The sequence below is a fragment of the Vipera ursinii genome (assembly GCF_947247035.1).
Source record: "Vipera ursinii genome assembly, chromosome: 12".
NCBI lineage: Eukaryota > Metazoa > Chordata > Lepidosauria > Squamata > Viperidae > Vipera > Vipera ursinii.
In genome coordinates this window covers 17,274,412-17,302,408 of record NC_139525.1, presented here as the reverse complement: position 1 = coordinate 17,302,408, position 27,997 = coordinate 17,274,412, and the positions used below count along the sequence as shown (strand labels likewise).

At 45.9% G+C, this 27,997-nt stretch overlaps 1 protein-coding gene across 1 annotated transcript; it reads right to left on the bottom strand.

The window, feature by feature from the left end:
• Positions 1-1,187: 1,187 nt before the first annotated feature.
• ARR3 (arrestin 3) lies at positions 1,188-26,350 on the bottom strand (the record flags this gene model as incomplete). The annotated part of the gene is made up of 15 exons (XM_083371845.1): positions 1,188-1,747; positions 5,313-5,365; positions 7,256-7,279; positions 8,211-8,294; positions 9,051-9,188; positions 9,885-9,957; positions 10,872-10,956; positions 11,369-11,504; positions 13,881-13,948; positions 14,946-15,005; positions 15,807-16,006; positions 17,706-17,750; positions 22,904-22,964; positions 24,838-24,868; positions 26,325-26,350. 15 exons carry the CDS (start codon positions 26,348-26,350, stop codon positions 1,506-1,508), a joined length of 1,326 nt encoding a protein of 441 aa, XP_083227971.1. The 3' UTR covers positions 1,188-1,505.
• Positions 26,351-27,997: the final 1,647 nt, after the last annotated feature.

Sequence of the window (27,997 nt, the reverse complement as noted above, 5' to 3'; positions counted from 1 at the left end):
AGACATCCGAAAAGTTTTGTACTTCCTCTGATCAGGAGACTTTCTGGACACCCAGATGCAGAGCTGAAGCCCAGCCCTTTGTGCATGGACAGAGACGTGGGGCTTGGGTTGCATCGCATTTGCATTTGCTCCTCTCACTTTCACTCCTAATCCTGAAGGATCTGCTGGAAAATCAGGTCAGAATACAGAATATAATGCAGAATAAGAGTTGGAAAGAGCCTTGCAGGTCTTCTAGTCCAACCCCCTGCTCACGTAGGAGACCCTAGGCCAGGGGTAGGCAACCTTGGCTCTTTTATGACTCGTGGACTGCAACTCCCAGAATTCCGGTCATAAAAGAGCCAAGGTTGCCTATCCCTGCCCTATACCATTCCAGATAAGTGACTGGCCAATCTCCTATTTTAAAAAACCTCTAGCGATGCAGCACCCAGAGTTTGAGATTGATTGCTTAGGTCCAGTGGGGCAGCTGGCCTGCTCTGGCCTGGGATTTTTTTTCCCCTTGAGTGACATGTCTCCATCAATCTCTCTCTAGGGATTCTTTTTTTTCATAAATGATCTAGATGAAGGAATAAATGAGGGGAACTCATCAAATCTGCAGACACCACCAAGCTGGCGGGAATAACCAACGCTTTACAAGAGAGACTCAAGATCAACTAGGACCTTGATAGACTTAAACCCTGGGCCGTATCCAACAAAACGTAATTCAGCAGTGAGCAAAATAAGGTTTTACACTTAGGCAAGAAAAACCAAAGGCCTAGGTACAGAATGGGTGGTACCCGGCTCAACAGCGGTAACTGTAAGAAGGATCGTATTTAAAAAAAACAATTTCAAAGGTGTTGATGAGTCCAGAGACAGGCAACAAAAATGGTGCAACGTCTGAGGAACAAAACATGTTAGGAGAGATAGGAGAAATTGTATGTGTGCAGCCTGGAGGGCAGAAGGGAAAAAGGGGAACATGACTGAATCTTTAAATATATTAAGGGTGTGGATAAGGTTCTAGAAACTGTCTTTTTAATATTACGCAAAAATGAAGAACACGGGGGCATTACCTCAGACTGAAAGGCGGGAAATTCAAAAGTAATGTATGATATCACAGAAAGAGTGGCGGAGGTTTGGAAGCAACCTCCAGCAGAGGTAGTGGGTCAATCTTCAGGAAACACAAACACATCTCCAGCAAAGTATTTTGATGGAATAACATTTATTCACATGATCACAGGGTATCTGGATAGTCAGCTTTTTCCAATAATGGCAATAATTCTTAGGAAAGGGTCTTCAGGTCTGCTCCCATTGTACTAAAACGATCAGAATCTGCTGGGGAAGGAGTCGATTGAGGGGGGGGTGCACATTGGATCAGGAAGGGTCCAGCGGTTGGAAGGCCGGGCTTGGGGAAAAGAAACCAGGCAAAATGAAGAGTTGGAAGAGCCATCTTGGGGCACGGATGGCATTCCCTTCGTTTGCACGCTTGGGGAGAAAAGCTTCACCGTACCGGGAATCTTTTGCAAAAAGCATTAAAGACAGAGGGGAAAAATAAGCTTACAAGAAATTATCACATTACAAATACGACACTGAGATACTAAGGTAAATGCGCGGAAATGATCTTGAAAATGCCCTAAATGATCTCGGCTTGGAGTATCATCCCCTGCTGAGGAGAGTTGAGCGTTAGCTTTTTCCTCCTCCTTCCTCCTGCTCGTCCTCACTTTCCCCTTCTCCGAGTTTCTGGCGGGCGAAGTCTTCAACCATAATGTCATCGCTGAAAATCGATGGAAAATATATCAAAGTGAGAGCCCAAGATATGGTAGAATCCGTCTCTGATCTTGCATTCTAGTCTTTATTCCCCCCTAAACTTTTCCCAGGACCGGAGTGAGTCGTGCTTTCCACCGTTCCACGCGCCCTTGGCTCAGCCCAGAGAGCCAGCCCCAAAGCAAACACCTGGAACGGAGGAGGCAGGAAGGAGGTGGGGCTGAAAGGCCCCTATCTCTGGGCTTTGGGGCACCCTCCCGTCCTTCCTGCTTCGTTGGTCTGGGTGGGGGGCTCCACCATGGAAGTTTGTTCTCTCAGAGGAGCAGGGATGGAGGGATGGGAGTGGGGCTGAACATCACAAGGCAGGCAGAAGGAGATATGGGACCACCCCAGGGGATGGGAGAGGAAAGCGCTATGGACACCGCTTCAAAATTCAGCGATTTCAGATACTCATTCAAAATGTAAGACTACATAAATACGATTTCGGGGAATGGGTTTGTCTAAAGCAGTCTTTCTCCACTGGAAAGCTTACAATATTCTCCTGTCTGGAAGTTGCCGGGGTGGAGAAACACCGGCGTAAAGCAGAGATTTTCAACCTTAGCAACTTGAAGATGCCTGGACTTCAACTTCTAGAAACCACCAGTCAGCAATGGGGAATTCTGGGAAATTCTAGCTCACCCATCTTCAAGTTGCCTGGGTTGAGAAACTCTGGTCTAAAAACTAGCTAATAAAAGTGTACAATGAGGATGATCACATTTTCCTTCTGCAATGAAACACGAGAATAGCATAAGCTTTCCAATTAATTAATTAATTTTTCATGGAAGTTGAAGTTCGGTAAAATTGCCTAAAATTATATTTTTGTGGTAGTCAGAAGAATCACCACTCCTTAACAACAGTCAGTTTTTGTCAGAGCTAAATTTATTTTGGGGAGCGAATTATCCATAACGACATGCTGCCAATTCTAGTGTGGAGCCCTCTTTTCTTACCTGGATATTACTGTCAATCAGGAAGAGGCAGAGGATGAAAGAGAAATGCACACACCATTTAGTCACATTCATCATGACCACGTTATCCAAGAAAAACTGCCTGCCCACCTGTGTCTATTAGCTGGCCATGTGCAGCACACACAGAGAGACGCAAGCACAGACACACAGACATCAAGCAGGCAGCTCCAACTTCCCAGGCCTCTTTTTGAAACACTGGACAGCTGGGGCATCCAGGGGGCCGATGGGGGCCTGCAGGTTACAGATACTGGAAACCCAACTCGTCCCTCTCCAAGGTCTTTACTCAACCTTCAGCCTGGTGCAGCCCTCCAAAGGATGGGATTTCATTTGCCCCTCCCCAAACGGTCCTTGTCGGTGGGGCCGGGGAAAGAAAAAGGAGATTATTCAGGGAATTTAGCTTTTTGCAAGGCCTGGAAGGTCTGGTGCTTCGCCAGCATTGGGCTCAGGGGCTTAGATGCACTCTCTTGTTATTGGTGTGTGTGTGTGTGTGTGTGTGTGTGTGTGTGTGTGTGTGTGTGTGTGTGTGTGTTTTGTTTTTTTGTTTGTTGGAGGGGTGGTTGATGGACAGGTATTGTTTAGCTTTGGGTGCTGGTGGTCAGAACCATTCCATTCTGGAGCATCAATGGTGTCGTTTAAATATATTGCCAGGTCCCCCCCCTCACTGCACCAAAATGATCAGAATCTGCTGGGGGAAGAGTGGGTTGAGAGGGGGCCACGCCTTGGGTCAGGGTCAGGGTCCAGGGGTTGGAAGGCCAGGCTTGGGTTGAGGACCAGGGCTTCTCAATCTTGGCAACTTTCAGACAGGTAGACTTCAACTCTCCGGATTTTCATAAAATGAAAAAGGCATTTAAATCATGAGGAGAGGAATCCAGCCATCAACTGACTTGGGACTTGGGATATTCTTCCCCCAAAGGAGAGAGACCCGGGGGGGCAGCTGGGGGCGAGAGGAGGAGAAGCCGTTGCTGCTAACTGAAGGACGCTGCCTGCTGCTCCTTCCCGTCGGCCTCCTGGCTGCTGCAACCCCCTCGGCTGGGGTTGGCCGGGGGGCCCCTGCCCTGCCCTTTTGAAAAGATGCCAAAGACTTGAAAGTGGGGTTTGATTTTTTTTTGTTCACTACCCAAAATACTGGGGTTTTTTTCCCTGTAAAATTTGCTGTGTATTTAAAAGGCTGAACATCTAGATGTGTTTTTAACAGAGATGTGGAAATTTTACGTTCCTCACCCAAATCCAAAATTTACACAAGCTCAAAATCTAAGAGAGAATTTTTACAAAATGTTTTATAGATGGCATTTAGATCCTAAAAAGCTTGCAAGTATGTATCCGAATTATCAGCCTAAATGTTGGAGGTGCGGTGATGAAGACGCAACATATTTTCACATATGGTGGACTTGTAAAAAGGTTAAGGCTTTTTGGATAAAAGTCTGGTGGAACATGCAGAAGATTTTTAAACAGAGGATAAAGTTTTGTCCGCAACTTTTTTTGTTGGGAATAATTACAGATGCTACAGTTGTGGACACTAAGTTGATGTTGAATTTAATTACGGCAGCAAGACTCTTAATAGGTCAGTATTGGAAGAAGGAGGAACTGCCGACTATAGAAGAATGGACTTTAAAGGTTTCTGACCTGGCAGAGATGGCAAAGATATCGGCCTATTTGAAAGATCATTCGCAAGAACGCTATATTATGGAGTGGAGAAAATGGATTGAGTATATCCAGAACAAATACGGGACTAAGAAGTTTCATGTAGCATTTGAATAAGTCTTCCTTTCTTTTTTCCTTTTTTTATATATATTTTTATATATTTTATATTAATAGTGTTTGTAGTTATCCTATATGAGCTAGAGAGTGATAGATTTTAGAGTTTACGGTTGTTAGCATATGGTTGTTTATGATTCTTTTTTTTTGTTTTTTATACCTTGTACTTAGCTCTGGGAAGTCGGGGGGGGGAGGGGGGGAGGGGTAAGGAGGGAGGGATAGGGGAGGGGTAGGGGGGTTTGTTAAAGATAAAATGTATGATAAAACTTTTCAATAAAAAAAAACAGATGTGGAAAAGGGAGAGCCAGTAAGTAATCTATAGGGATCTTTTGGATCCAATGGTTCAGAGAGTTTGAAGGACGCATGAACCGGACTTTCTGACAGGGCCTGCTTGTTACTGGCAGAAGCCGATCCCCACAAGGCCAGGCCGAGGGGGTCACTTCGGGTCTCCTTCATTCCCCCCCCTACTGGAAGGAAGCGGGCGGCCACTGTTTCCCAGTCCGTTCTTTTTAATGGTTTTACGAATGGGAAAGGACACCTCTGTAAGCAGCCCTGCTGCCGTGTCCCTCTCTAAGAGCAGCGTGAAACCTCCCCAAAGGCAGACATTTGCTGCCTGCTTTGGGCCCTGGGGGCAGGCGGGACCCTCTCGTTCCCCCTCCCCTCCATCAGCGGCCCCTGGATTCCGCCCAGCACTGAATGGGGGCCGTGTGGCTGGTTCCAGTTTTGGGAACTCGAGCGTTTCCCACAGTCTGGCCGTTTCTCAAAGCCGCCACGTCTTGAGACAGCGAGGCAGGGTGTTGTCCGGGCAATACTTACTTTCGGGGGGCTTAGGATGCATCAGGATAACCGGCATCTCAACCGAGACGTCACTGGAAAAGAAACCACATCGAATTGCCCAAAGGAGGCACAGAATTTTTTTTAATGCAAGATTCATTTAAGTTTTTACATACGTATTTAAGTATTTGTTAACTGGTCAATCTTATGACCTTGGGCCATAAGCAACAGAATAAAAAGAAACCCAATTATACATATAAAATAAATAAATGAGATATACAAGAGAAATACACATGCTTGGAGGAAAGCCCATTTCCCAATCAGCTGGGGCAGAAGGAAGGTTGAGAAAAGAAGGCTTCTGCAGTTCTGACGACAAGAAGGGACGCTGCCTTCCATCCCATGGGCACCCTGTGCCATCATAGGGGGAAAAAAAGAAAGAAGAAAGAAAGAAAGAAAGAAAGAGAGAGAGAGAGAGAGAGAAAGAAAGAAAGGAAGGAAGGAAGGAAGGAAGGAAGGAAGGAAGGAAGGAAGGAAGGAAGGAAGGGAAGGAAGGAAGGAGGGAGGGAGGAGCCTCCTGCACCACCAATGTAACCTGGATGAGAAGGGATGCTCGGCGGGCCTTCTTCAGATGTCTCAGGCTGCCTAGACATGGCACATGGCCATCATCCAACCGAGGGGGGGGGCTAGAGCTGGGCAAAGGACTCCCAGGGGCAGCTTCTACCTGCTCTTGAAGCAGGAGTGATGAGTCCAGAAGCTGCTCCCTGCAGGGTTAGTGCAACCCCAGGCAAAGTCACAGCTCAGTATTTATTGACAAAGGGCAAGTTAACCTGCAAAATATTTAATCTGAGCCTTCTTTTTTTAACCCATCTAGACACTGTCAGCCCTCCTGGATAAACCAGGCAGGGAACAGGACTAGATGAGCCGATTCTACTTTATTGTAAACGTTAACAGAACCTGGCAAGTCTGAAGGCTCAAACGTCCCACTAACCCCCTGATCAATTCGGGCAAATTCTTCCTAAGCTTCTTCTTCTGGCCACTGATCCATTCGGGGCTCCGGCCTCCCTTGTCTGATGGTTCCTTACCCAGCACTTCTTCCCCTCTGTCCCCCCCCCAAGGTCATTCCCACATCCCATCACCTCTCCAGACACTGGCTCAGACTGTCACAGCATCTCTGAGTCGGCCTGGACTGAGGATAAAAATTTGGGTGCCCTCAATATAGCGGTGACCCCTAAGCCCAACTGCCAGATCACTTCACCCATCGGCTTCCATGTAAGTTGGACAAGTGAGTACCAAGCATTACAGCACACCCACGCTGTGGTGGCCGTGGACTCACGCGTAGCTCCAAGGGCCACCAACTTGCTACCCCCGACAGGCAGTTGTGAAGCTCTGCTGTGCCTCCTTCCACACACATCCAAGCAACCCAAATGACCGTAACAGTTTTGTATTGATGTATTCCTCGTCCACTCCACAAAATTAAACCACTTTCATTCTAATATTGTTTGAGCCTTTCACTTTCTCTCAGTCTCCACAGACGCAACGGTTGTCACGTTCTTGGCTCCTCTTATTCTAAGCTGCCATTTTGCCCTGGCTGTGGTTGCAGATGGGCCCACAGAGACTAAACTCTGCCAGCCATCGTGGGCAACCAAGGCTTTCACGTCGTGCCTTTTAATAAGAGCCAACTCTAAACCAGGTCACCAGCCTTAACCTCACCGATGCCATGGGCGCTGTTTCCCGCTAACAGGAAGGACAGGAACGGCACATCTTGGAATCACAGCCCAAATTGTTCACTCTTCTGTGCAAGCGGGACCTCTAATCGAGGGGCCACCCTGAAAGGCAACTTACTGGCAGCCCAATAACGCAACTGAAAGGTACCGCAGCGTGAGGGCCTCCCTCCGAGCACGGCCCTTAAAGCTTAAGCCAGGCGCCTTTCAAAACGATCGGGAGGGAACCGGTTTATTCAATTTAATCCATCAGTCAGTCCTTACCTTGAGGTGAGATCTCCCAGGATGCTGTGGGGAGAGGAAATGGTCAATAAGGAAAAGACAAAGATCACTTCACACATACGACAGGGGAGATATTTTATTGGTTGGTTTGTTTAATGCCTGTATTATTCTTATACGCAACTCAAAGAGGGAAACATCCCTAATACTCCTTCCTTCTCTTTTTCCCCCCACAACAACTCGGGGAGGTGGGCTGGGCTGGGCTGGGTGGAGCCCCTCTGCTGGCAGCCCTAGAGCAATTGTAATACCCTTTAAAACCAAAGGCCACCCAGACCTGTACAGGGAGTCCTCGACTTACGGCCACAACTGAGGCCCAAATTTCTGCAGCCAAGCGAGTTAAGTGAATTTTAGCCCATTTAACGACTTTTCTTGCCACAGTTGTTAAGTGAATCACTGCCGTTGTTAAGTTGGTAACAGGGCTGTTAAGTGAAGCTGGTCAGATGGTCACAAAAGGGGATCACGTGACCCCGGGACACTGCAATGGTCATAAATGTGAGTCAGCTGCCACGCGTCTGAAGGCGAATCACGTGACCCTGGGGAGGCTGCAGCGGTCATAAGTGTGAAGAACGGTCCTAAGTCGCTTTTTTCAGTGCCGCTGTAACTTCGAACGGTTGTAAGTCAAGGACCACCTGAACTTGACCCAGCAGATCGTACGAATGAAACAGAATCAAGCGATGAGGCAGGAAGACGTCGGGAGCAGGGCGACTGAAGCCGTGGGCCCCGGCTCTGGACTGGCGCTCTGGGCAGACTGCAGCTCAGATCTGCTCGCAGCCATGGAAGCTCCACCACCGGCACCCGGCAATGGCTGGGCAGCCTCCCTGCCAACTGGGGCTGAGTTCCCCAAGTAACGGGGGGGGGGGGCACAGAGGGAGAAAGAGGCATTGGGGCAGAATCCAAAGGGGGCTTTTTCATGCTGTTCTTGTAGAAAAAAAAGACTCACCCTCCTCTCGATACCACCAACGTGACTTTCACCTTGTAGGAAACCAGGATGCCCTGAACCTCTTTGTCCATCCCAGGCCGCAGACTAAGAAGAAAGAAGGGGAGACGTTGGAAGAGCAAGAGCAGCGAGACAAGAAGTGAAGCTACCCTCCATCCCATGGGGCACCCTGTGCCAAGAAAGAAAGAGAGAGAGAGAGAGAGAGAGAGAGAGAGAGAGAGAGAGAGAGAGAGAGAGAGAGAGAGAGAGAGAGAGAAAGAAAGAAAGAAAGAAAGAAAGAAAGAAAGAAAGAAAGAAAGAAAGAAAGAAAGAAAGAAAGAAAAAAGGAGGGAGGGAGGGAGGGAGAGAGAGAGAGAGAGAAAGAAAGAAAGAAAGAAAGAAAGAAAGAAAGAAAGAAAGAAAGAAAGAAAGAAAGAAAAAGAAAGAAAGAAAGAAAGAAAGAAAGAAAGAAAGAAAGAAAGAAAGAAAGAGAAAGAAAGAAAGAAAGAAAGGGAGAGAGAAAGAAAGAAAGAAAGAAAGAAAGAAAGAAAGAAAGAAAGAAAGAAAGAAAGAAAGAAAGAAAGAAAGAAAGGGAGAGAGAAAAAAGAGAGGGAGGAAGGGAGGAAGGAAGGAACAGAGAAGGAAAAAAGGAAAGGAAGGAAGGGAGGGAGAGAGAGAGAGAGAAGAAAGAAAGAAAGAAAGAAAGAAAGAAAGAAAGAAAGAAAGAAAGAAAGAAAGAAAGAAAGAAAGAAAGAAAGAAAGAAAGAGGAAGGAAGGAAGGAAGGAAGGAAGGAAGAAAAAGAAGAAACAGAGAAGAAAGAGGAAGGGAGGGAGGGAGGGAGGGGGGGAGGTGCTTCCTCTTACATGGTGGTGGAAGCCAGGTTGGTGTCCCCGTGCTTGAGTTTGCCATCCAGAGCCAAGCCACACTTCTCACGATTCTTGCTCAACAAGGGAGTCACCTCATATGTTTTGGAGAAAGTGGAATTTGCACCCACGTTCTCCCTATAGGAAAGGGAAGGGAAGGGAAGGTCTGTCAATGAGAAGCTGGTGGGTTCGGCTGATGATTGTCAAAACTCCAGCTTGGAACCGATGGAGAAAATAATTTTTCCCCAGAAGAGAAACAGACTTTCATCAAGGGAGGCCTGCAACCCCCATTCTGTGGGCCCCTTGTGCACGCCAAGGAGCAGCTCCACTGTGTGCATATGCGCTGGAAAAGGCAAGAGGGACGGGCTCCCTCAGAGGCCTCAAGGCAGACAGTTTCATGGGACTTCTGCTCCCTCCTTTCCTGAATTCACTGGAATTATCCCAAATTCATCCAAAGCGAGCAATTTCATAATCTCCTTCTGCTTCTGAACCAACCAGATCGCTTAAACAGCCATTTCCTCCATTTTTCAGGGGGGAAAAGTGCATTCCCCGCTTCACTTTGGGGGTGACCTTTTCCCTCGCCAAGGGCTTTCCGATCTCTGTATGACATGCAACTATAAAGATTCCATTTACAAAAACGTCTGAAAATCCAAGCTCTCATTTTCAAACAGGAATAAAACACGTGTACTGTGACACGTTTTGGGGCAAAACAGAAGAAAAATCAGAGACGCTGTGCCTACAATTGCTGCCTTTACCCCAAGAAAATCCTCTGCTGAGAATGGACCACCCCCCTCTCTTCTCCTCAACTCCCACCACCAAAGACCTGCCACTTACACAAACTCCTCTGAGCAGACCGTCTTCGTGTAGTTATCCAGGGAAAAGAGAACCACGTCGGTCAGCTGTTCGACTGGAGAGAAAGAGGGAGACACAGGAGCACAGGGGTGGTCCTCCGAGATTGCAGGGAGTGGGGGATTTTACGCAGATATTACAAGTTTACCAAACCATTCAGGTGAGCTGTGTCCCTAATAGTTTAATATTTCAGAATAACAAGATTTGGAAGGGACCTTGGAAATCTTCTGCTCTAACCCCCTCCTCAGGCAGGAGACCCTATACTACTCTGGACAAAAGGCTGTCCAATCTCTTCTTAAAAACTTCCAGTGATGGAGCGCCCGTCTTCCAAAACCACATTCCTGTGTTCTGACTGCTGTACAATAAACTGCTCAAGTGATGAAATGGTTCACGCTAATGTGAAGATGGGATTGGGGATTAGAGCTAGGGCTGTCATGCACCATGAATGATAGAAGTGGCGTGTTTGGGAATACAGGTACATGCAACATTCAGTCTGTGATATAAACTGAGCAGGGAAATAAGCAATGATGCACAAGGTCTTTGGGGTTTTCTTCTGCATCACTCACTGGTATCGCTCCTAATCAGAAGGACACAAAAGTGACAAAGCTCCTCTGAACGTCACTCTTTTGTACTTGTACTAGGCCAGGGGTAGGCAACCTCTGCTCTTTTATGACTCATGGACTTCAACTCCCAGAATTCCTGAGTCAGCATGGGGGAACTATGGCCCCTTCATGACTCATGGACTTCAACTCCCAGAATTCCTTAGCCAGCATGGCTCAGCTTGGAAACCTCTCTCTCTTTCCCTCAGCATGGCTGGCTCAGGATTTCTGGGAGTTGAAGTCCATGAGTCATAAAAGAGCCGAGGTTGCCTACCCCTGGCCTAGGAGGTCACCCTCAAAAGGACCCAATAAGGCAACAGCTGATTCCACCATGAATGGGCTGCTTCCGTGGCTTGTTTAATTTCTCCCTTACCTGTTATTTTAATTTTCTTTACAATCTTGCTGGTGGTATTGTTTATGTCCACATTAATTCCAATGGGGTCCCCATGGTAATAAATCTGAAATCACAATATGTTACTAAAATCAGATAGAAAATAAGCATCCTGTTATCCTGGAGAGAAGCACCACTCAGCAAACACCTCTGCCGTCTTTCTTTTTTTCCCTTCTAATCTTTTGATGCTACACTGCAAACCTACCCATCTACGATTAGAAGAAATTCAGCCTTAGGAAGACAATAAACATGGTTAAAATCAGGAAAAAAAAGTCGATGACAAAGCAGCGTCTGTGAAAAGTGCCTATCCTCTGGAAGGACCTGCAATTTCAACGAGCCAGGAGCCAGAGTTCCCACAATCCCACCTCTGCTTGGGGTGACCAGTCAGAGCTCCAAGGAGAGAAGCAGACGGGGGCCAGGACAGAGGCGACTAGCACCACACCCGGGTCCAGCTGAGAAGAGACCGCAGCGACACTGACCTCCTTATCCATAGACGCCTCGAGGTGCAGGGGCTTGTCTGACATCATGAACTGCCTGTTTATTTGGGTTTTGGGTGCTAGGCCCGTGAGGGCGGGGGCAAACTGCACCTTCCGGATCACCAGACGCACCGAATTCCTGGAAGGAGAGGAAAGGAGGGATGAGCATGCCGGAGCCACAGCGAGAGGCAGGAGAGGGAAACCTTAGGAATTATTCTCGGAGCTTTGCCAGGTTTTTGAACTATGATAGAAGATTTGTGAGGGAGCAATCCTGTCCCCCCCCCAAAAGGCTGAGAGAGGGGAAAAATCAGCCAGAGTTAACCCTGGCAACCTGGACAAGGGCAGAGAGCATTAGAGCCTGTTGAACCAATCAGAAACATGAAGTTTTTCTCTCTCTTTCTCTCCCTCCCTCCCTGCCGGGGGGGGGGGAACTCTAAAGAGGGGCTGGAAATACTTCATGTAGCCTTCCTCTTTCACCTTTTACCCCACTGAGAAGAAATGTTTCAGCGTAGAGAATAAGGAGCAAGAAGTCACAGACAGGAGTTGGAGAGTGAAGTGGAAATGACCTTTGGAGACAGGAGGAAGAAACACAGTTTAGACCAATGAAACTTGTCTCCAAAGGAGGAGGGGTCGCAAAAGCATCTCAAAAGGGGCCCTCCCCAGCTTTGGGGGGAATAAAACTGAAGGAAACGAGGGGTACTTTCAGGTGTGGAAAGCGCATGAGGCCTGAAAAACACACAGACTTTGGAGATGTTTTGGGGGAGAAAGAGGAGGCCATAACACCAACAGACACACGCAGGTATGGGATTGCAACATCAGCTTGAAGCCAGGAGCCCAAAACCCAGCAAAGAGATGGCATCCCATCTCTAGCCACTAGTTAGCCATCCTCAAGGAATATCAGGATGTCAATGTCCAAAAAGCATTCATTCGCCCTACAAACTGACCAGCATCAGCACCCACGTTTTTCGTCCTCAAAAACAAAGAGGACAAACAACGATCACTCTGAAGAGAGCCCACATGCAAGCCATTCACGGCTACGAAGACCCGAACAGAGTGACAATTAGAGACCATCATCCTCTCCCACTTATCTCAAATCTGCTAGTCTGGCTAACAAATAACCAATATTATTCATTCTGAATAATCTCTTTCCGTGTCACCCATGTCAGAAATCTATTGCAAAAATTACAGGACCAAAAGCTCTTGCCAAACTAGAAAAATGTCCATTTGACCTGTCTCAATTGGACTATTTGGGCCACAAAATCTCCACATGCACAGAGTGTGAAAGATGAGATTTCTCAGCTTTGCTAACTTCTACAGGAAATTCATCCCGTTTTGCTGACCTTGTCCCAGCTCCTCAGAAACGGTTGGTGATTCTCCTGGTCAACTCAAAAGCAAATGGCATTTCGAGAGTTAAAACAGCTCTTTGCTTCTCAACCTCTGATGGAAAATGCACTTGGAGAGGCGGGGCAGGGCCAGCTCAGAGCTTTTCCAGGGAAGAGCTGGCATATGCCACTAAAGCGATGCCCACATTACAAGACTGCACAGTCCCAAACTGGAGGAGGGAGAGGGGAAGAGGTTCCGGTAGCCACACCCCTCTGAAGATAGATCGAGTAAGGTAGCGAGTTCTAGTTTGGTCAGATTCCGTCCATCAGGTGTAAGTAAACAAGGGAGTGGACTCAGTTGATTTCACTCTGTTGTCTTTGGGCTTGACCCTGACCCTAACCCGTCCTCTGCCACCCTGATCCCTCCCACTCCTCCGTGGTGCAAACAGACACCTCAGATGCAGTGGCAGGAGCAGCTCTACTCCAGGAAGAGAAGGAGCGGAGGGCATATTTACTTTTACTCCAGAGGTGTTCTGTTCCAGCCTACGACCGGCCCTGTTGGAATGTCAGGGACAACCCCTTTTTATATTCAATAGGCTGGAATTAATCCAACCAAATTTATTTGCAAAAACTAAACGAAACTGTTCAAACCAAAGTTAAACAAATACAGACCAAGACTTTTATCAGAAGCTCTTCAAACGGTTGCCTTCAGCAACCAGCACCTCCCACACATTCCCCTTTTAAACAGCAGTCTCAAGGCGTGGCTTCTCATTGCCTTCTCCCGAGTTGCCTCATTGCTTTCCTTTGCTCAGTTCTGCTAGATTGCCTCCTACTCCTAGCGTCCCTGAACAGAGCCAGCTGTGGATCGTCTTCTTCCAATCCTTCATGCTCACACAGCTGGGTCTGAGGAGGAACAAGACGGGAGGGGCCAGGCTGAGAGTCCTGCAGTGCATCAGAGCCTCCCTCTGATACCAAAGGCTCTCCAAACCCCTCCTCCTCCTCCTCTTCAGAATTGTCCGACTCAGCTGCCAAGGGCTCCCCCAAACTTCTCAAGGGCCCTGTCACTTCTATCTTCTTACATCCTATAAAAATGTTTACTTTAGAAAGAAATGAATGGTGGGGATTTACTTTCAGTTGAAAAGCAAAATAACTGTACTTTAAGCTCAATAAATATTAAAATATGCTGGCCTTACTTCTTAGGAATTTTCTCTTCCACGTCTTGAGCACAAAATGCTTTCACCTCAAAGTCCACACCACAGGGCTAGGGGAGAGACAAAGGGGAGAAGTTACAAGTTGACTGGAGGCAAATTGTGCCTTTATTTACAATTATCAATGAGAAAAAAAACTAAAAGAGGAATTTTAGCCCCTTAAAAGTCCCCCATGTTACGGAGCATTTACTCTAGGTTGCAACTGACATGGTGTAAAATGGGCCACAGGAAGATGAGAAGCAGTGACCGATGGACTAATCACCGGGGGGGGAGGATTCTTGCATGACATCTATGGAGAGTCTCAGTCATCCAGGCCATGGTTGTTCCAAAGGTGTTTTTACAAAAAGGGACCGGAGTTTGTTTTTCCTTGAAGACCTTTCGCTTCTCACCCAAGAAGCTTCTTCAGTTCTGAGAAGAAGCTTCTTGGATGAGAAGCAAAAGGTATTAGAAGAAAAACAAAGTCCAGCTGTCTCTGGAAAAACCACATTAGACATTCTTGCATTAGAAAGGCGGTGGACCAGAGGGCCAGTTCCTTCCAAGACAAGCCCTCTACGATTCTATGCAGCCACAGATAAAATACACTTAGAGAAAGGATCAGGTTCCTATTTGCTACCCAGAACCAGCGGTGGGGTTCTGAGAGCGGCGCCACTTTCTCTGCTGCTGCTTCATCCCTTTTGTACTTAGCAGCGGTTGCTCCAGAGACACTGCAGTTCGTGCAAGAAAGGCCAAGGAGACAGATACGGAGAAAGATAGAGAAGAACTGATCATCTGAGTAACCTTTACAAAAACGAGACAAGTGGGGCGAGCTGGAAGCAGAGCTAGGGATCCAGCCAAGGCAGCAGGCAAGCAGGTAGGCAGCTCCCAGGGAAACTGGCTGGGCTGGAAGGATGGGCCTGGGGCTACGGCCGGGGAGTGAGTCACCCTGGGAAACCGAAGCCTCGGGGCTCCCAAGACTGAGGGGGGCCCTGGGAGTCCCGAGGCTGGCACTCGGCTTGGTGGCCCACCCTACGGGGGAGAAGAGCAACATCCAGACATGAAGTTGCCACCCACCTTCCCAGCGTCATCTGGTCCCGGCTGCAGCGTGATTGAACAGGGCAGGTTGGTCGCCATCTGTGGGAACAAAAAAACAAAATGCAGTAACCCTCCGGAAGAGAGTTCCAGGAATGAGGACACACAGAGCCAAAACCTCTCCCTTCCTAAAAGACTAGGAAGTACCACATCTTCAGCAAGGTCCCTGAGCGGTTGGGGGAGGGGGAGGGGGGTAAGGGGAGTAAAGGAATGTGAGAGGCATTTCAAAATCTTTTAAAACCTTGAAGAGTTTTTCACCTTTTAAATTAAAGGTCAAATACAAATAGATATAAAAATTGAAAAACAGCAATAGCAATAACACTTAGACTTGTATACCGCTTCATAGTGCTTTACAGCCATCTCTAAGCGGTTTATAGCGTCATCACATTGCCCCCCCCTCCCCAACAGTCTGGCTCCTCATTTTACCAGCCTTGGGAGGGATGGAAGTCAATCTTGAGCCGGTCAGGATTGAACGACTGGCTGTGTGCAGAGTCAGCCCGCAACGCTGCATTCTAATCACTTGTGCCACCAGGGCCCCTAAAATCTAGCTCTTAAAAGCTCCTGAACTCCTAAAAAGTTAGGAAGAAGAGAAGTGTAGAAAGAGCTGAAGAAGGAAGAAAAAAAAATAGTGACTTCTGACTTTTTTCCAAGCAGCAGAATGCAAAAAACAGTTGCAACCTCCGTCTTTTGCTTTACATAGGAAGAATTTGAGTTGATGGGGTAGTCCACAGCCACATCTTAGAAGTTTCCGATGCCACCCGCAGCCGTTGGGCAGCCCACACACGCAGCAGCAGTGGCTGTGGGAAGAAAGGGGGAAGGGAAGCCAGACAAATCACCGGATACCTCAAAGGTGAAAGGGTAAGCATGCTCTCCCAACTTCTTGATCAACTTGTCCTGTAAGGGTGTGAGGGTCTTCGGAACCTGGTCCGGCACTGGTGGGTACAGCTGAGTTGTGAGGAGATAGAGATCCTTCCGGAAGGTCAACCCAATGACATCCAGGTCATCTCGACCATACCGGAATGCACATGTGAGAGTCACGTAGACTGGACCGTCAGAGGATGAAGGACACAAAAAAGAGCAGAGAAGAATACAAAATACAAGAGAGTGCTTGTAAGCAGTTTAGGTGAAGAGATGAAGGGGGGAAAAACACAATTCCCCTTAGTTCAGAATAAAAAGTTTCCTAATTAAGGTAGTAAGTTAATTTCATTTTGGAGACCAGGAATGCTATATACATAGTAAAAAATCAAAAAGTAGGATGTTTTTTTCATAACCTGTCATGTTTGGAAGATTGGGACCCCCAGAAGACAACGGATCACAAATTTAACATCTACATGAAGACACTTGGTGGGATTGTTCACTGCCATGTGGTAAAGTATCATCACTATGCTGATGATATTCAGTTATACAGTATATATCTGCCTTTCGAGAACTAGGCAATGCTGTTTATGTCTGGTCCTGGAGCCTGGGGATTTGATGGGGGGGCTCTCGATGAGAAAGAGGCTTCAATTGAAAATGGATTCTTGGTTTTGGAGCTTTCTGGATCTTTGCTGGTTTTGGTAGCAAACACCAAATATCTTTTGTATTGGATGTGGTGGAACTCCCTCAGACTGGTAAACCAGACAAGAACTCAACTACATGAGCTAATTCTACTTTACTATAGGGCTACGTTAACGTCATCTTGCAACTTCCCACACCTGATTTTAAGCCTCTGATCCCTTGGGGCAGATCCTTCCTTCTTTCCCTGACCATTAAGAAGTGACTGGGGGCTCCTGCTTCTCTTCTCCGATTGCTTCCTAGGCAGCCTCTCTTCCCCTCATCCCCCAAGGTCATCCATACATTCCATTACACAGACAAACCTGGTACACAATCTGGAGGTCCTTGTGGACTCACAACTCCTGCTTGAGGAACAGGCGACAGTTGTGGCTCGTACGGCTTCACACTGTGGGCGAGTTATGCTCTTTCCTGGACCATGAGGCTCCACTTACAGTCCTTCGTGCCCTGATCACCTTCAGCGTGGATTCCTGTAATGTGCTCTACATGGGGCTGCCCTTGAAGAGTAACTGGAAGTTTCGATTGGTGCCGAGTGCAGCTGCATGGACAATTCCGTGTGCCCTGGGGTCAGGGGCCCTCAACCTTGGCAACTTGAAGACTTGTGGACTTCAACTCCCAGAATTCCTCAGCAAGGAATTCTGGGAGTTGACGTCCACAAGTCTTCAAGTTGCCAAGGTTGAGGGCCCCTGCCTTAGGACACCTTATACTTCTGTTCCACGAGCTTCATTGGCTTCCAGTCTACTTCCAGGTACAAATCAAAGTGCTGGCTTTGGCCTCTAGCCTGGGACCAGGCAATTTGAGGGACCGCTTCTCCCCAATTCCATATGCCCATCCAGCAGGAAGGGTGTGAGTCCCGTTTGCTAACTGCCATCTGCTGTTAGCCTCTTCAGAGGTGGCTCCCACCCTTCGGATTATCATTCCCGCTGAGATGAGGTTAGCCACATCCCTGTTAGCAACCATGAGGATCCCACCGGGAGCTGAGAGACGTCTAGATGGTACTTGGATGGCTGTTATTCTCTTGCAATCTTGCTGATTAGGTATTTTATTATGTTTGCTGCTTGAATTGTTCGCTGTATGCTGACCAGAGTCATGTCCAGTGAGATGGCTGGCCTTATACATTTGCTAAATAAATAAAGCAGGTTTCTGAAGAGGGCAGAGAGAGAGAGAGGAAAAAAAAAACAAGAAAAGTACCTTTCCTGTCATTCACGGTTTCCGGGTCCAACAAAACAACTCCATCTGGAAATAAAAATATAACAGAACCCAGTTTAAAAAACAGAACAAAAAGAAACCCGGCGTGAAGATGGTGCAGAAGGCTTCTCTCCAGGCATCGCAATAAAACCCCACAGCCAGTTTCATGGCTCTGCAGGGGAAGGTGAGGGTCCCTGGAGGCCAGGTGGTCTTGTCATCTATTCCGCCTGTTGAAACCAGAAATCCAACACGAAAAAAGGGGAGACAACACAAGTGCCGTTCTGGTTGCAAGCAACAGATGTTGGATTACAAACTTTAGGTGGGGGTGTGTGATGAATTCCACTCCGTTAACCTCACCAAGGAGGGCAAATGTATATCTTGAGAGCACTGTGGCCTGGTTAGGGGGGCTTCAGGTTGGAGTCAAGGGGGAAGGAGTGCTAAGATGGTTGTTATAGCAAAGAATGGATTGAACGCAGCAGAAAAGCCCTGGGTTTTGCAAAGTATGAGTTCAACAAAGACAGAATGGAAATACAGGCTGAGAGGAAAAGAGAGGCTGAAGGCAGAGACTCTGATCTATGATCTTAAATGACTCCATATGAATGCACAGCGTATGGGATCAAGCAAGATGAGCAGGCATCATAAGGCCAAAAGGCAAAAAGGAACAAGTCGGGATTGATGGGAGTAGAGAGAAAAAAAACAACAGAGAAGGTGGTATGGTGCTGTCTATCAGGGATGCATTTACTGGTATAGATAAAAAAAATCAAGAACATAAAAGGTTTAGGCCATGGGCATCCAACCTTTTGACTTGCCAGAGCTGCACTGAGTGAAGAGGAATTGTCTTGGGCTACATATAAAATATATAATCAATGTATATAAATAAAAACTTCCTTTATTTTTTACGTTTTTATTATATCTTGTGGAAGAATATTACTAGCTATCTAGGGCCACATCTAGAGGTAGGTTTAGCTGAGACTCTGAGATTCAAGCAACAAATTGAGAAACGCCGTCTAAAGCAGGGGTGGGCAACCTTGGCTCTTTTATGACTCGTGGACTTCAACTCCCAGAATTCCTGAGCCAGCCAATAAAAGTCATAAAAGAGCCAAGGTTGCCTACCTACCCCTGGTCTAAAGGAAGAAGACTGGAATTGAACTGAGCACATAAGGAACAACTAACTCCCAAAAGAAAAAAGAAGAACCCTTAGACATAGACTGATGGAGACATGTCCATCACAGAAGGGGGAAAAATTAAGCAATCTAATCTAGTCCAGCCAGCTTCCCTGGACCAAAGAGATTAGTTTCATTTCCTTCCCCCTGGAATAAAGTGCAGGCATCTGGAGAAGGGACATCATCAGCTGTACCAGTGACAGGAAGAAAAGTAGACTCAGTTTCCCTGCGCCTCAAAAAACAAAGGCGTCTCTTGGTGCTAGGAGATTCACCAGTCAAAGGAATGGAATTTGTAGAGTGGACAATTCATCAAGGAGCAAAAATCAAAGATACAACTAAGAGTTACTAAAATAATTAACCCCAGAGATGATCATTCCTTTCCCCTCTTTCATGTGGGGATCAATAACACCACAAAGAGCCTGAAAACAATAACAAGAGATTACAAACAGCTAGGAATGAAAGCCAAAGAAATGGCAGTACAGGCAATGTTTTCATCTGTACTTCCAACAGAAGGTAAACATCCAATGAGGGAACAGAGACCTTTTAAAATAAAACACTTAAAGGAGGATGCCACGGAGAGAACCCAGACCACAGTCTAAATCAGGGGTCCTCAACCCCCGATCCAACGCCCACTGGTGAGCCATGGGCCCCTTTGGAACCTGACAGTGGAAGTGGTGGGCAGAAAAGCTTGTGTGCGTGTGCATGCAATGCTGATTTTTTTAAAAGTGGTGAGCGCACACATGCGAAGCCATACCCACCCCCACTCCACCGCTGCCATATCCAGAAGGATTGGAGACATCTGGTCTAAATGACCTCTATTAAGAGCATCTGGAAGGGAAACCAAGAAGAATGCTTTCTGAAAACAACTGGATCAGCTAACCTGAAAGGCTTTAAACCAAACCCGAAAGGGGAAGGAGGCCAATCTTTAGGACCTAATCCCAAGCGTAAACCTCAAGACCACCAGTCAAGTATAGGGAGGCCTTGACTTGGTGACTATATGAAATTACAACGGCACTGGAAAAAAATGACTTAACAACCATTTTCCACACTTATAGCATCTCCGCGATCACATGATCAGAATTCTGATGCTTGGCAACTGGCTTCTGTTTATGATGGCTGCAGAGTCCCAGGGTCACGTCACCCCCTTTTTGAAACCTTCTGATGAGCAAAGTCAGTAGAGAAGCCAGGTTCGCTTTAAACCATGGTTAACAACTCCAGTGATTCATTTAACAACTGTGGCAAAAAAGATCAAAACTCACTTAACAACTGTCTTGCTTAGCAATAGAAATTTTGGGCTCAATTGTGCTCATAATTCGAGGACTAGCTGTGGTGTAAAAGAAGGGGAACTCAGATATAAAATAGGAGACACAGGAAGCAAATCCAGGGACAGCCAAAAAGAACTGAGTACCTATACACTAACACTCAAAGCATGAGTAATAAACAGCCTGAACTTGAAGTTCTACTACATGATGGCAGTTATAACACTGTTGTCATTAGGGAAATTGGTGGGGCGAAACCCGTATTTGGAACATACTGCTTAGAAGGGTTTAGATTGTTCAAATGAAATAGACCTAATAAAAGAGGAACTGCTGGAGTCACATTATGTGTAAGAAATTCTCTACAAAAATTCCAAAAACTAAGCCTTGAATACATTTGGGTTCACATAAAAGGAGAAAGGAACAACATTGCCACAGGCATATACTACAAACTACCCAATCAAGCAGAGGAAACAGATGAACCTTTTGCTAATCAGTCAACTAAAGTGAGCAAAAGGTATATTACAATAATAATAGGGGACTTTAGCTACCCTGGCATCAACTGGGAGACACACTCTGCACCAAGTGGGAGATCAAATAGGTTCCTGATGAACCTAGCAGACAACTTTGTCATCCAAAAGACAGAGGCGGGAACTAGAGAATTAGCTACACTGAACTTAATTCTTAGTAACAGATGAAATGATAGAAGGGGTTGAAGTTGTGGGGGCTTTGGGGGAAAGTGACCGTATCACATTGGAATTCAACATAAGGCAGGCACAGGAAATTGAATAAAGTCGAATTAAATCACAGCAGTAACTGTGAGAGGCATCCAAGTGTCCTGGTGGAAAACCACCACCCCTTTTTAAAAAAGTATGATCCAGCAGTCTGCTGCAGCTGCCAAAAAGGCCAATGCAGTGCAAGGATGAATCAAGAAGCGTAAAGATAACCTGATAACCTCAGAGACAAAAAAGAAAGGTATAAAAAATGGAAAGAGGAACACATGACTAAAACAGAATATCAGCAAATAGCCCAAACCTGCTAGGACAAAGTCGGGAAAGCTAAGACTCAGAATGAAGTAAGGCTTGCAACAAATGCCTTTTTAAAAAAAACCACTTTATTATGCAAAAACAAGAAAAATGTCAAGGAAGTGATGGGTTCACTGATGCGAGAAGGGAGAAAGTAACAGGGAGAAAGCAGAATTATTCAATTCATTCTTTGCATTTGTCTTTACGCAAAAGGAAAAAAAAACAGACCAACCTGTCAAAAGTTCTGTAGAAGACAGAATATGAATACCAGTCAAAATAGGCAAGAAAATGGTAAGAGGACACTTATCTACTCTAGATGAATTGAGAACACCAGGACCAGATGGATTTCACCCCGGGGTTGTGAAGGATCTGGCAGACATGACTGTAGAAGCACTAAATCTGTGGATTTCTGGAACCAAATCTGTTCCTCTGGGAAACTACCGGAGGACAGGGAAAAAAGCTGATTTGGTTCCATCTTCAAAAAAGAAGAAAAATGGACCTAGGAAACTACAGACCAACCAGTCAGACATCAGTACTTTGCAAGGTCCTGGAAAAGATAATCAAGCAACAGATTTGCTAGAAACAAGCAAAACTATTATTGCATTCTTTGACAAAGTGATTAAATTAGTCAAATGCTGTGGACATAGTTTAGTTAGACTTCAATTAGGCATTTGCTGAAGTGGATCACAACCTGCTTCTTGATGAGACAGAAAAAATGCAGGGTAGACAGCATCAACATCAGATGGATTTTTAAGCTGGCTGACCAACCACATTCAATCTGTACTGGTTGGGGAATTCTGGGAGTTGAAGTCCACACTGCTTAAAATTGCCAACCTTGAGAGAACATTGTGTCGTGGTTCCGATAGATGAAACCATTTAAAAGAACTTCAAGGCAAAGATTTCTTCCTTAAAGAACTTTTTATTTAGGAAACAAAGTATCAGCACTTAAGATAGGTGAACCCAAGGCTGAAAACCCCTCCCTCAGGATACAAGTAACAAGCTGCAATTCCCACCCCAAAATTGCTGTCATAAATCAGATTCACCAATTATTTCAAAACGGGGCCTTCCTCCCAGCTTTTCAGCCCACCAAAACCCTTATCAGGACTGACCTTGATTCTCACCCAGAAGTATTGTTATGGCTAACTGAGAAACTTAACATTCATCTAAAATCTCTAAACTAAACGGTGGCAAAGGCAACAAAATGAAAAATGGCTTCAGTTCAGTTTGTTGCAACGTTGACACATTGTCTTAACTGAATAGCTAAAAATGCTCCGTCTTCCTTTCTCTTCCTCCCCCCATCTTATACCAATTTAAATCCTAAATCGGGCCTAGTCACGCCTTGCGTCTGATGAAGTGAGCTCCTGAAAGCATACGTCTTTTAATAAAAAGGGTAAATCAGAAAAGGGATTAGCAGATTCTTCTAACTTTTGGTTGCCTAGAGCAGCGGCTTCCAACCTTTTCTATACCCCGCGCCCCTAGAAGGCTTCTGATATATTCTCGCACCCCTTACAAAAGTTCAAAATCAAGGCAATGAACTATGCATAGACACTATAATTCTGAAAACCCAAGTTTCCGCACCCCCTGGAATATCGTCTCGCACCCCTGCCCTAGACTAACACAACTGCATTAAGTAGCTGTACAAGTTCAGATTATCTTGTTACAGAACTTGCTTGGCACTCTATGTCACCATCTTCCAAAAGGGTGCAGGATCTGTAGAATGAAATCAGCACTAACAGGATTTAAAGCAAATCACATACCGACAGGTTCCACAGATTCCACGTGATCCACAAAGTCTCGCTTTCCCAGGTAGATGGATAACTGGATAGGCAGGAGACAGAGAGAGAGAGAGAGAGAGAGAGAGAGAGAGCTGGTTCTCCACCTTTGCTTACAGAGATCTTTCACTCAATAATCTTGGCCAATGGCATCATGACAAAGGTTGGCTCTTCCACATCATACTACTCGGAACTGAAAAATCCCTCCCTGACGGTCCCCCATCGGTTTGGCCTGAAACATTGAGTGGTTCTAATTTGCAGATAATGCAAAATGATGTGGAAAATAAATTCAAAATGATGTTGGAAAGATTAGAGAATGGGCTGCAAAGTACAGAATACAGTTTAAGACACAAATGAAACATTTGGCCTTTTATTGATTTATTTTAGGAAAAAAATAAATGAAATACACAGTGCACTATGTGATAAGACAATAAGATTATTGCCACTTGTTTTCTGTGAACACACTGGCACACATTAAAAAATGAAAGTCTGATACCCCCTCTCAAAAGAAAATAACCATACATGCGCATGCGCGCACACACACACACACAAACACTATACACACACACAGTGTGTGTGTATATATAGATATGTGTGTATGTATGCATATGTATGTATGCATACATACACACACCCATTACATATACATATGTACGTTAATCACAGCCCATTTTAAATACATTGCAGAAAAAAGAGTCTTGAGAGTTAACAAGGTTGATACTGTACACTATGTATTATATAGCTGGTACTATACGGGATAAGGGATCAAGCATATTGCTTGATATATGAATCAGCAAATGGTATCATAAGAAATATAGTTTCCACACCAAAGGGAGCACTTATTCTGCATTAGCCCGACCATACCATTTCTGAGCATCCTATTTCAAGAATAAAAATAAAAATTAGAATAGCAATAGAGGAGGACCGGGAGAACTAATTTTCAGCAGAAGAGATTAAGATAACCGGATAATTGTAGAACTTTGGAAAAAGTCTGCAAAGATTCATGACACGAAAATGACCAAGTTTTGACAAACTTACTTAGGTAATTTGAAACTTAACAGCAGGAGCTGAAATAAAAGCAGGGTTTGGCCCCCACCCATCTTTCCTCCAATGAAAGGGGGGGGAAGGCCCAGGGAAGAAGGCAGGAACCTCCTGTGACACCTATTTAGGGACCTGGTGCAATTTAAGCTGCTTGGTGGGGGGGCCTCTAAGGCGAATCCCTTTTGAAAAAAGATCTCTAGCTGAGAAGATTAATGGCTTGGACAAAGATCGGCCTGGGCTTTTCTTGGCTGGCTGCTCTAATCCAGAAAATGGGGCACAACCTTTCTTTTGAGTTACAGGTAGTCCTCAAGTTACCACTGCAAGGGGACCCAAAAATTTATGTTGGGACATGAAATATTTCTTAACTGAGCTTGCCCTATTTTACGACATTTCTTGCCACAGCTGTCAAGTGAATCTGGATTCCCCATTGATTTTGCTTGACAGATGGTCGCAAAAGTGTATCACGTGACCCTGGGACACGGCAACCGTCATAAATTTGAACCAATTGCCAAGCATCCAAATTTTAAACATGTGACAACAGTCATAAGTGTGGAAAATGGTCATAAGTTATTATTTTTTTAATCCATTGTAATTTTGAACAGTCATTAAATGAACTTTTGTAAGTCGAGGACCACCTGTATTGCATTTAGAGAAATTGCCCATCTCAGGGCCAATTCCTGCAACCACCTGGATGTGTTAGAATCAACCCAACTGAACTGTCCCATCCAAGGCTTGAGCAGGGGGCTGGACTAGAAGACCTCCAAGGTCCCTTCCAGATTCTATTCTATTCTCATAAAGACCCTGACAACTGCCACAGGATGCCAATTAGCCAGGAGTTAGCCTCCTCATGATGTGTTTACAGCAAACCAGGATCTTACCTTCTCATTAGAACAAGTCTTCTTAAATACTCTGCCAAGAAAGAGAGAGAGGAACAACTGGGAGAAGAAATTTCAGAGGCTGGGCAATACATTATATATGGCGTAATACTCAAGGTGGCACAAAATAGTTAAAAATTTAAAATGCTTTTGTTAAAAGTGTGCCCATGAGGCATTCCTGAACAGCTACAGAGAACATAAACAGTAGGAATAGTATAGGCCCAGGGGTAGGCAACCTTGGCTCTTTCATGACTTGTGGACTTCAACTCCCAGAATTCCTGAGCCAGCCATGCTGAGGGGAAAGGGAGAGGTTTCCAAGCTGAGCCATCCTAGCTCAGGAATACTGGGAGTTGAAGTCCACGAGTCACAAAAGAGCCAAGGTGGCCTACCCCTGACTACAAGCAGGAGGCTCTGATTTACATCAAAGGCCTAATAGCAGATTCCTCTGTCCAAAAGTCAGTAACTTCGCTCCTCCTGGATTCTTCCAGAGTCTCAAAGATCACAGATTTAAATCCGAGCTTTAGGAGTAATATCACTTTAGCTCCTTTCCCCAGTTCCAGAATCTTGAATTTTAAAAGATATCCCTCCCCCCACCCCCCATTTTTTTAAAAAAAATATCTCAAGAAGAAGAAAGGCTGAGATCTTCCATTGCTCCTTGCTGAGATCCTGGGCTCCATCAGGGGAGGGGCTGCTCAGGGGGAATCCTTTGTTTCTGGGGGTGGATCTGTCAATGGGGAGGCGGCGGGGGGGGGGGAGGGTTGAAGCAGTCACATCTCTGGGGTTGCTTATCATCACGGCAATAACCCATATCTTCCTGAGCACTTTCATCTCCAACCTTCATTTTCTTCTCCCCAATGTTCACAAATTTATTTATTTATTTTACAAAAAAGAGATTGTAATTAAAATATTTATTATTTATAAAACATACAAGCCACTTTTCCTGTGACACAGCAATCCATTCTAATTGTTCAAATGGAACAGAATATCTGGACTGTGGAGTCCTTGGTGGTCTCTGAGCTTCGTTGGTAGGTTTTTCATGTCCCGGCTAGGAAACGGCTGATTTGTCTGGAGGGCAGACATAAAAGCACCAGGACTGTAACAGCCACTATGTAGGGCAGACGGCCAGAAGACTTGCAGTGCGCATCCATGAAGACCAACCAGCAGTCAAAGGACACAACAAAAACTCCTCAGCCTCACAACCAGAGTTTCAACTGGGAAACTGTGAGCATCTCAAACCAGGCCAAATGGCAAAGAATGCTGAGGAATTGAATAGACACATAAAGATAAACCATACCATTCACAATCAAAAAACCCAAACAAAAATACTAGAGCACGTCCTCTCCAGCAACTGACACCCAGATAAGCAGGGATTAATACCAGACCATCACACAGAAAACAATACCCTAACCAAGCAACTACCCAGGAGAAAACCACACCCTGGTCAAGCGACTAAGCAAGAAGCAAACCCCCGCACTCAACCAAGTTCAGACACTGCCGAGGACTCCACCATTCTCATTCTTGCTAAAATTGTAAGAGTTGAACAATATCACTGAAAATTGTGCTGTAATTGAAACCTCAGCAAATTATGAAATGAAGCTGAGCGGATGGAGAAAAGGGGCGGGGGGCATTATCTTCCTGCACTACGGAATGCGAGCAGGGAAACCCAAAGGGTATCAGCTTAGCAACCAATGGGGGCGAGGGGGTGTCTGCGGGCTCCAGCTGCCTCAAGCGCAAGTGGAAAGGGCCTCGTCTAGGAGAGTCGGGCTGAAGAGAAGCCCCACCCGCCCCTCCAGGAAGGCTTCTGGGGGGGGTCTTTCGCTGGGCTGGGGTGAGGCAGTGAAACGAGGCGCTCCCTCCTCACAGACCGCAGGGAAGCCAAGCCAGACCTACTTTGGTCCGGCAGCCATCTTTGGGGACCGGAAGCAGAACTCCTGCAAGAGAGGAGAAAAGAAGGCGGTAGTCCAGCAGTGCAGTGGTGGGCGCCCGTCCCAGCCAAACAGCCCTCCTCACAAAGGCCCCAGACATCCGAAGCAGGTTCCTTGGGGCAGATTCTTCTACGGGGGCTCCCTGGGGTCCCTGCTCTGGTTAGAAAATGCTGGGGATGTTTTTGAGCAACACACTCACAGGGCCACAAGCTTCCGCCTCCTTTCTAGAAGAATCTTTGGGCAACGGGACATCCGTATGGCAGATTTTTCACAGAGGTGGCAGGGGCAACAGCCCGGGGTCTGCAGCTCTAGAAAAGGCTAGCCAACTCCTTTGGCTTGCACAGTGATATCCACACAGTTAACAATACAACGTTGGTATAACAAGCACTGTCAAACTGTATCTCCCCCCCCCACACACACACACACAATTGTGTCTTGGTGGTTATGGATTCAAAACTGTTCCAGTTATGAGACCCAGTTGGGAGTTTAGGATCAGAGACCCAACTATTTAGGATGGGGATGTTGAGAAGAACTGTGCCATTAGGAGTTCCCTATCATGGTTTACACGGGCACCGATTTGCCTCTCCAGAAGACCTGAAGTCCTGGAAGTGGGCAAACAATGTTGTGTCGCAGCTGCCGTCCCTTCAGAAGGGACTGTTAAAACCAAAATGGCGTTCTCAGCTCACTGTTAAAACCAAGAAAGCGTTCTCAGCTCACTCTTCACTATAACCTTCTATGTAAAATATTTTTAGTTACCTAATCTTATTTCTTAGTGCTAAGCTATACACATCATTCAGTTTCAATTAGCTGGTTTCCAACCAGTTTAGCAGGGATTTGCTCAGTGACTTAAGTTTGCAATCTCCAACTCAACCAAGTCAGATTAGCTGGGAGGGATCTTTTGTACAAAGTGAGTAGAGCAAGCATGGGAACCCACTGGTTTGAACGCTGCTTACTAGTTGAGAAACAGGTAGAAATCGGAAATTATAAGGAGCATATATTACACACTACAACTTTTATTTTTTTAAAAAAAACATTTAGTGGGAGCATTTCCATAGAATACTAAATGATCCAAAGTGTTTTTTTTGTTGTTGTTGTTGTTACTCAGTTGCTTCCCTGTCTTTTTCTGCCAGCAGATTTAATGAACAAACCCAGATGGTTCTGCTCCTTATGGGCCAACCAGGGAATCGGGCTGATCAACTCTGACCACACCTGAAGGAAAGCAAGGAAGAAGGAAGGAC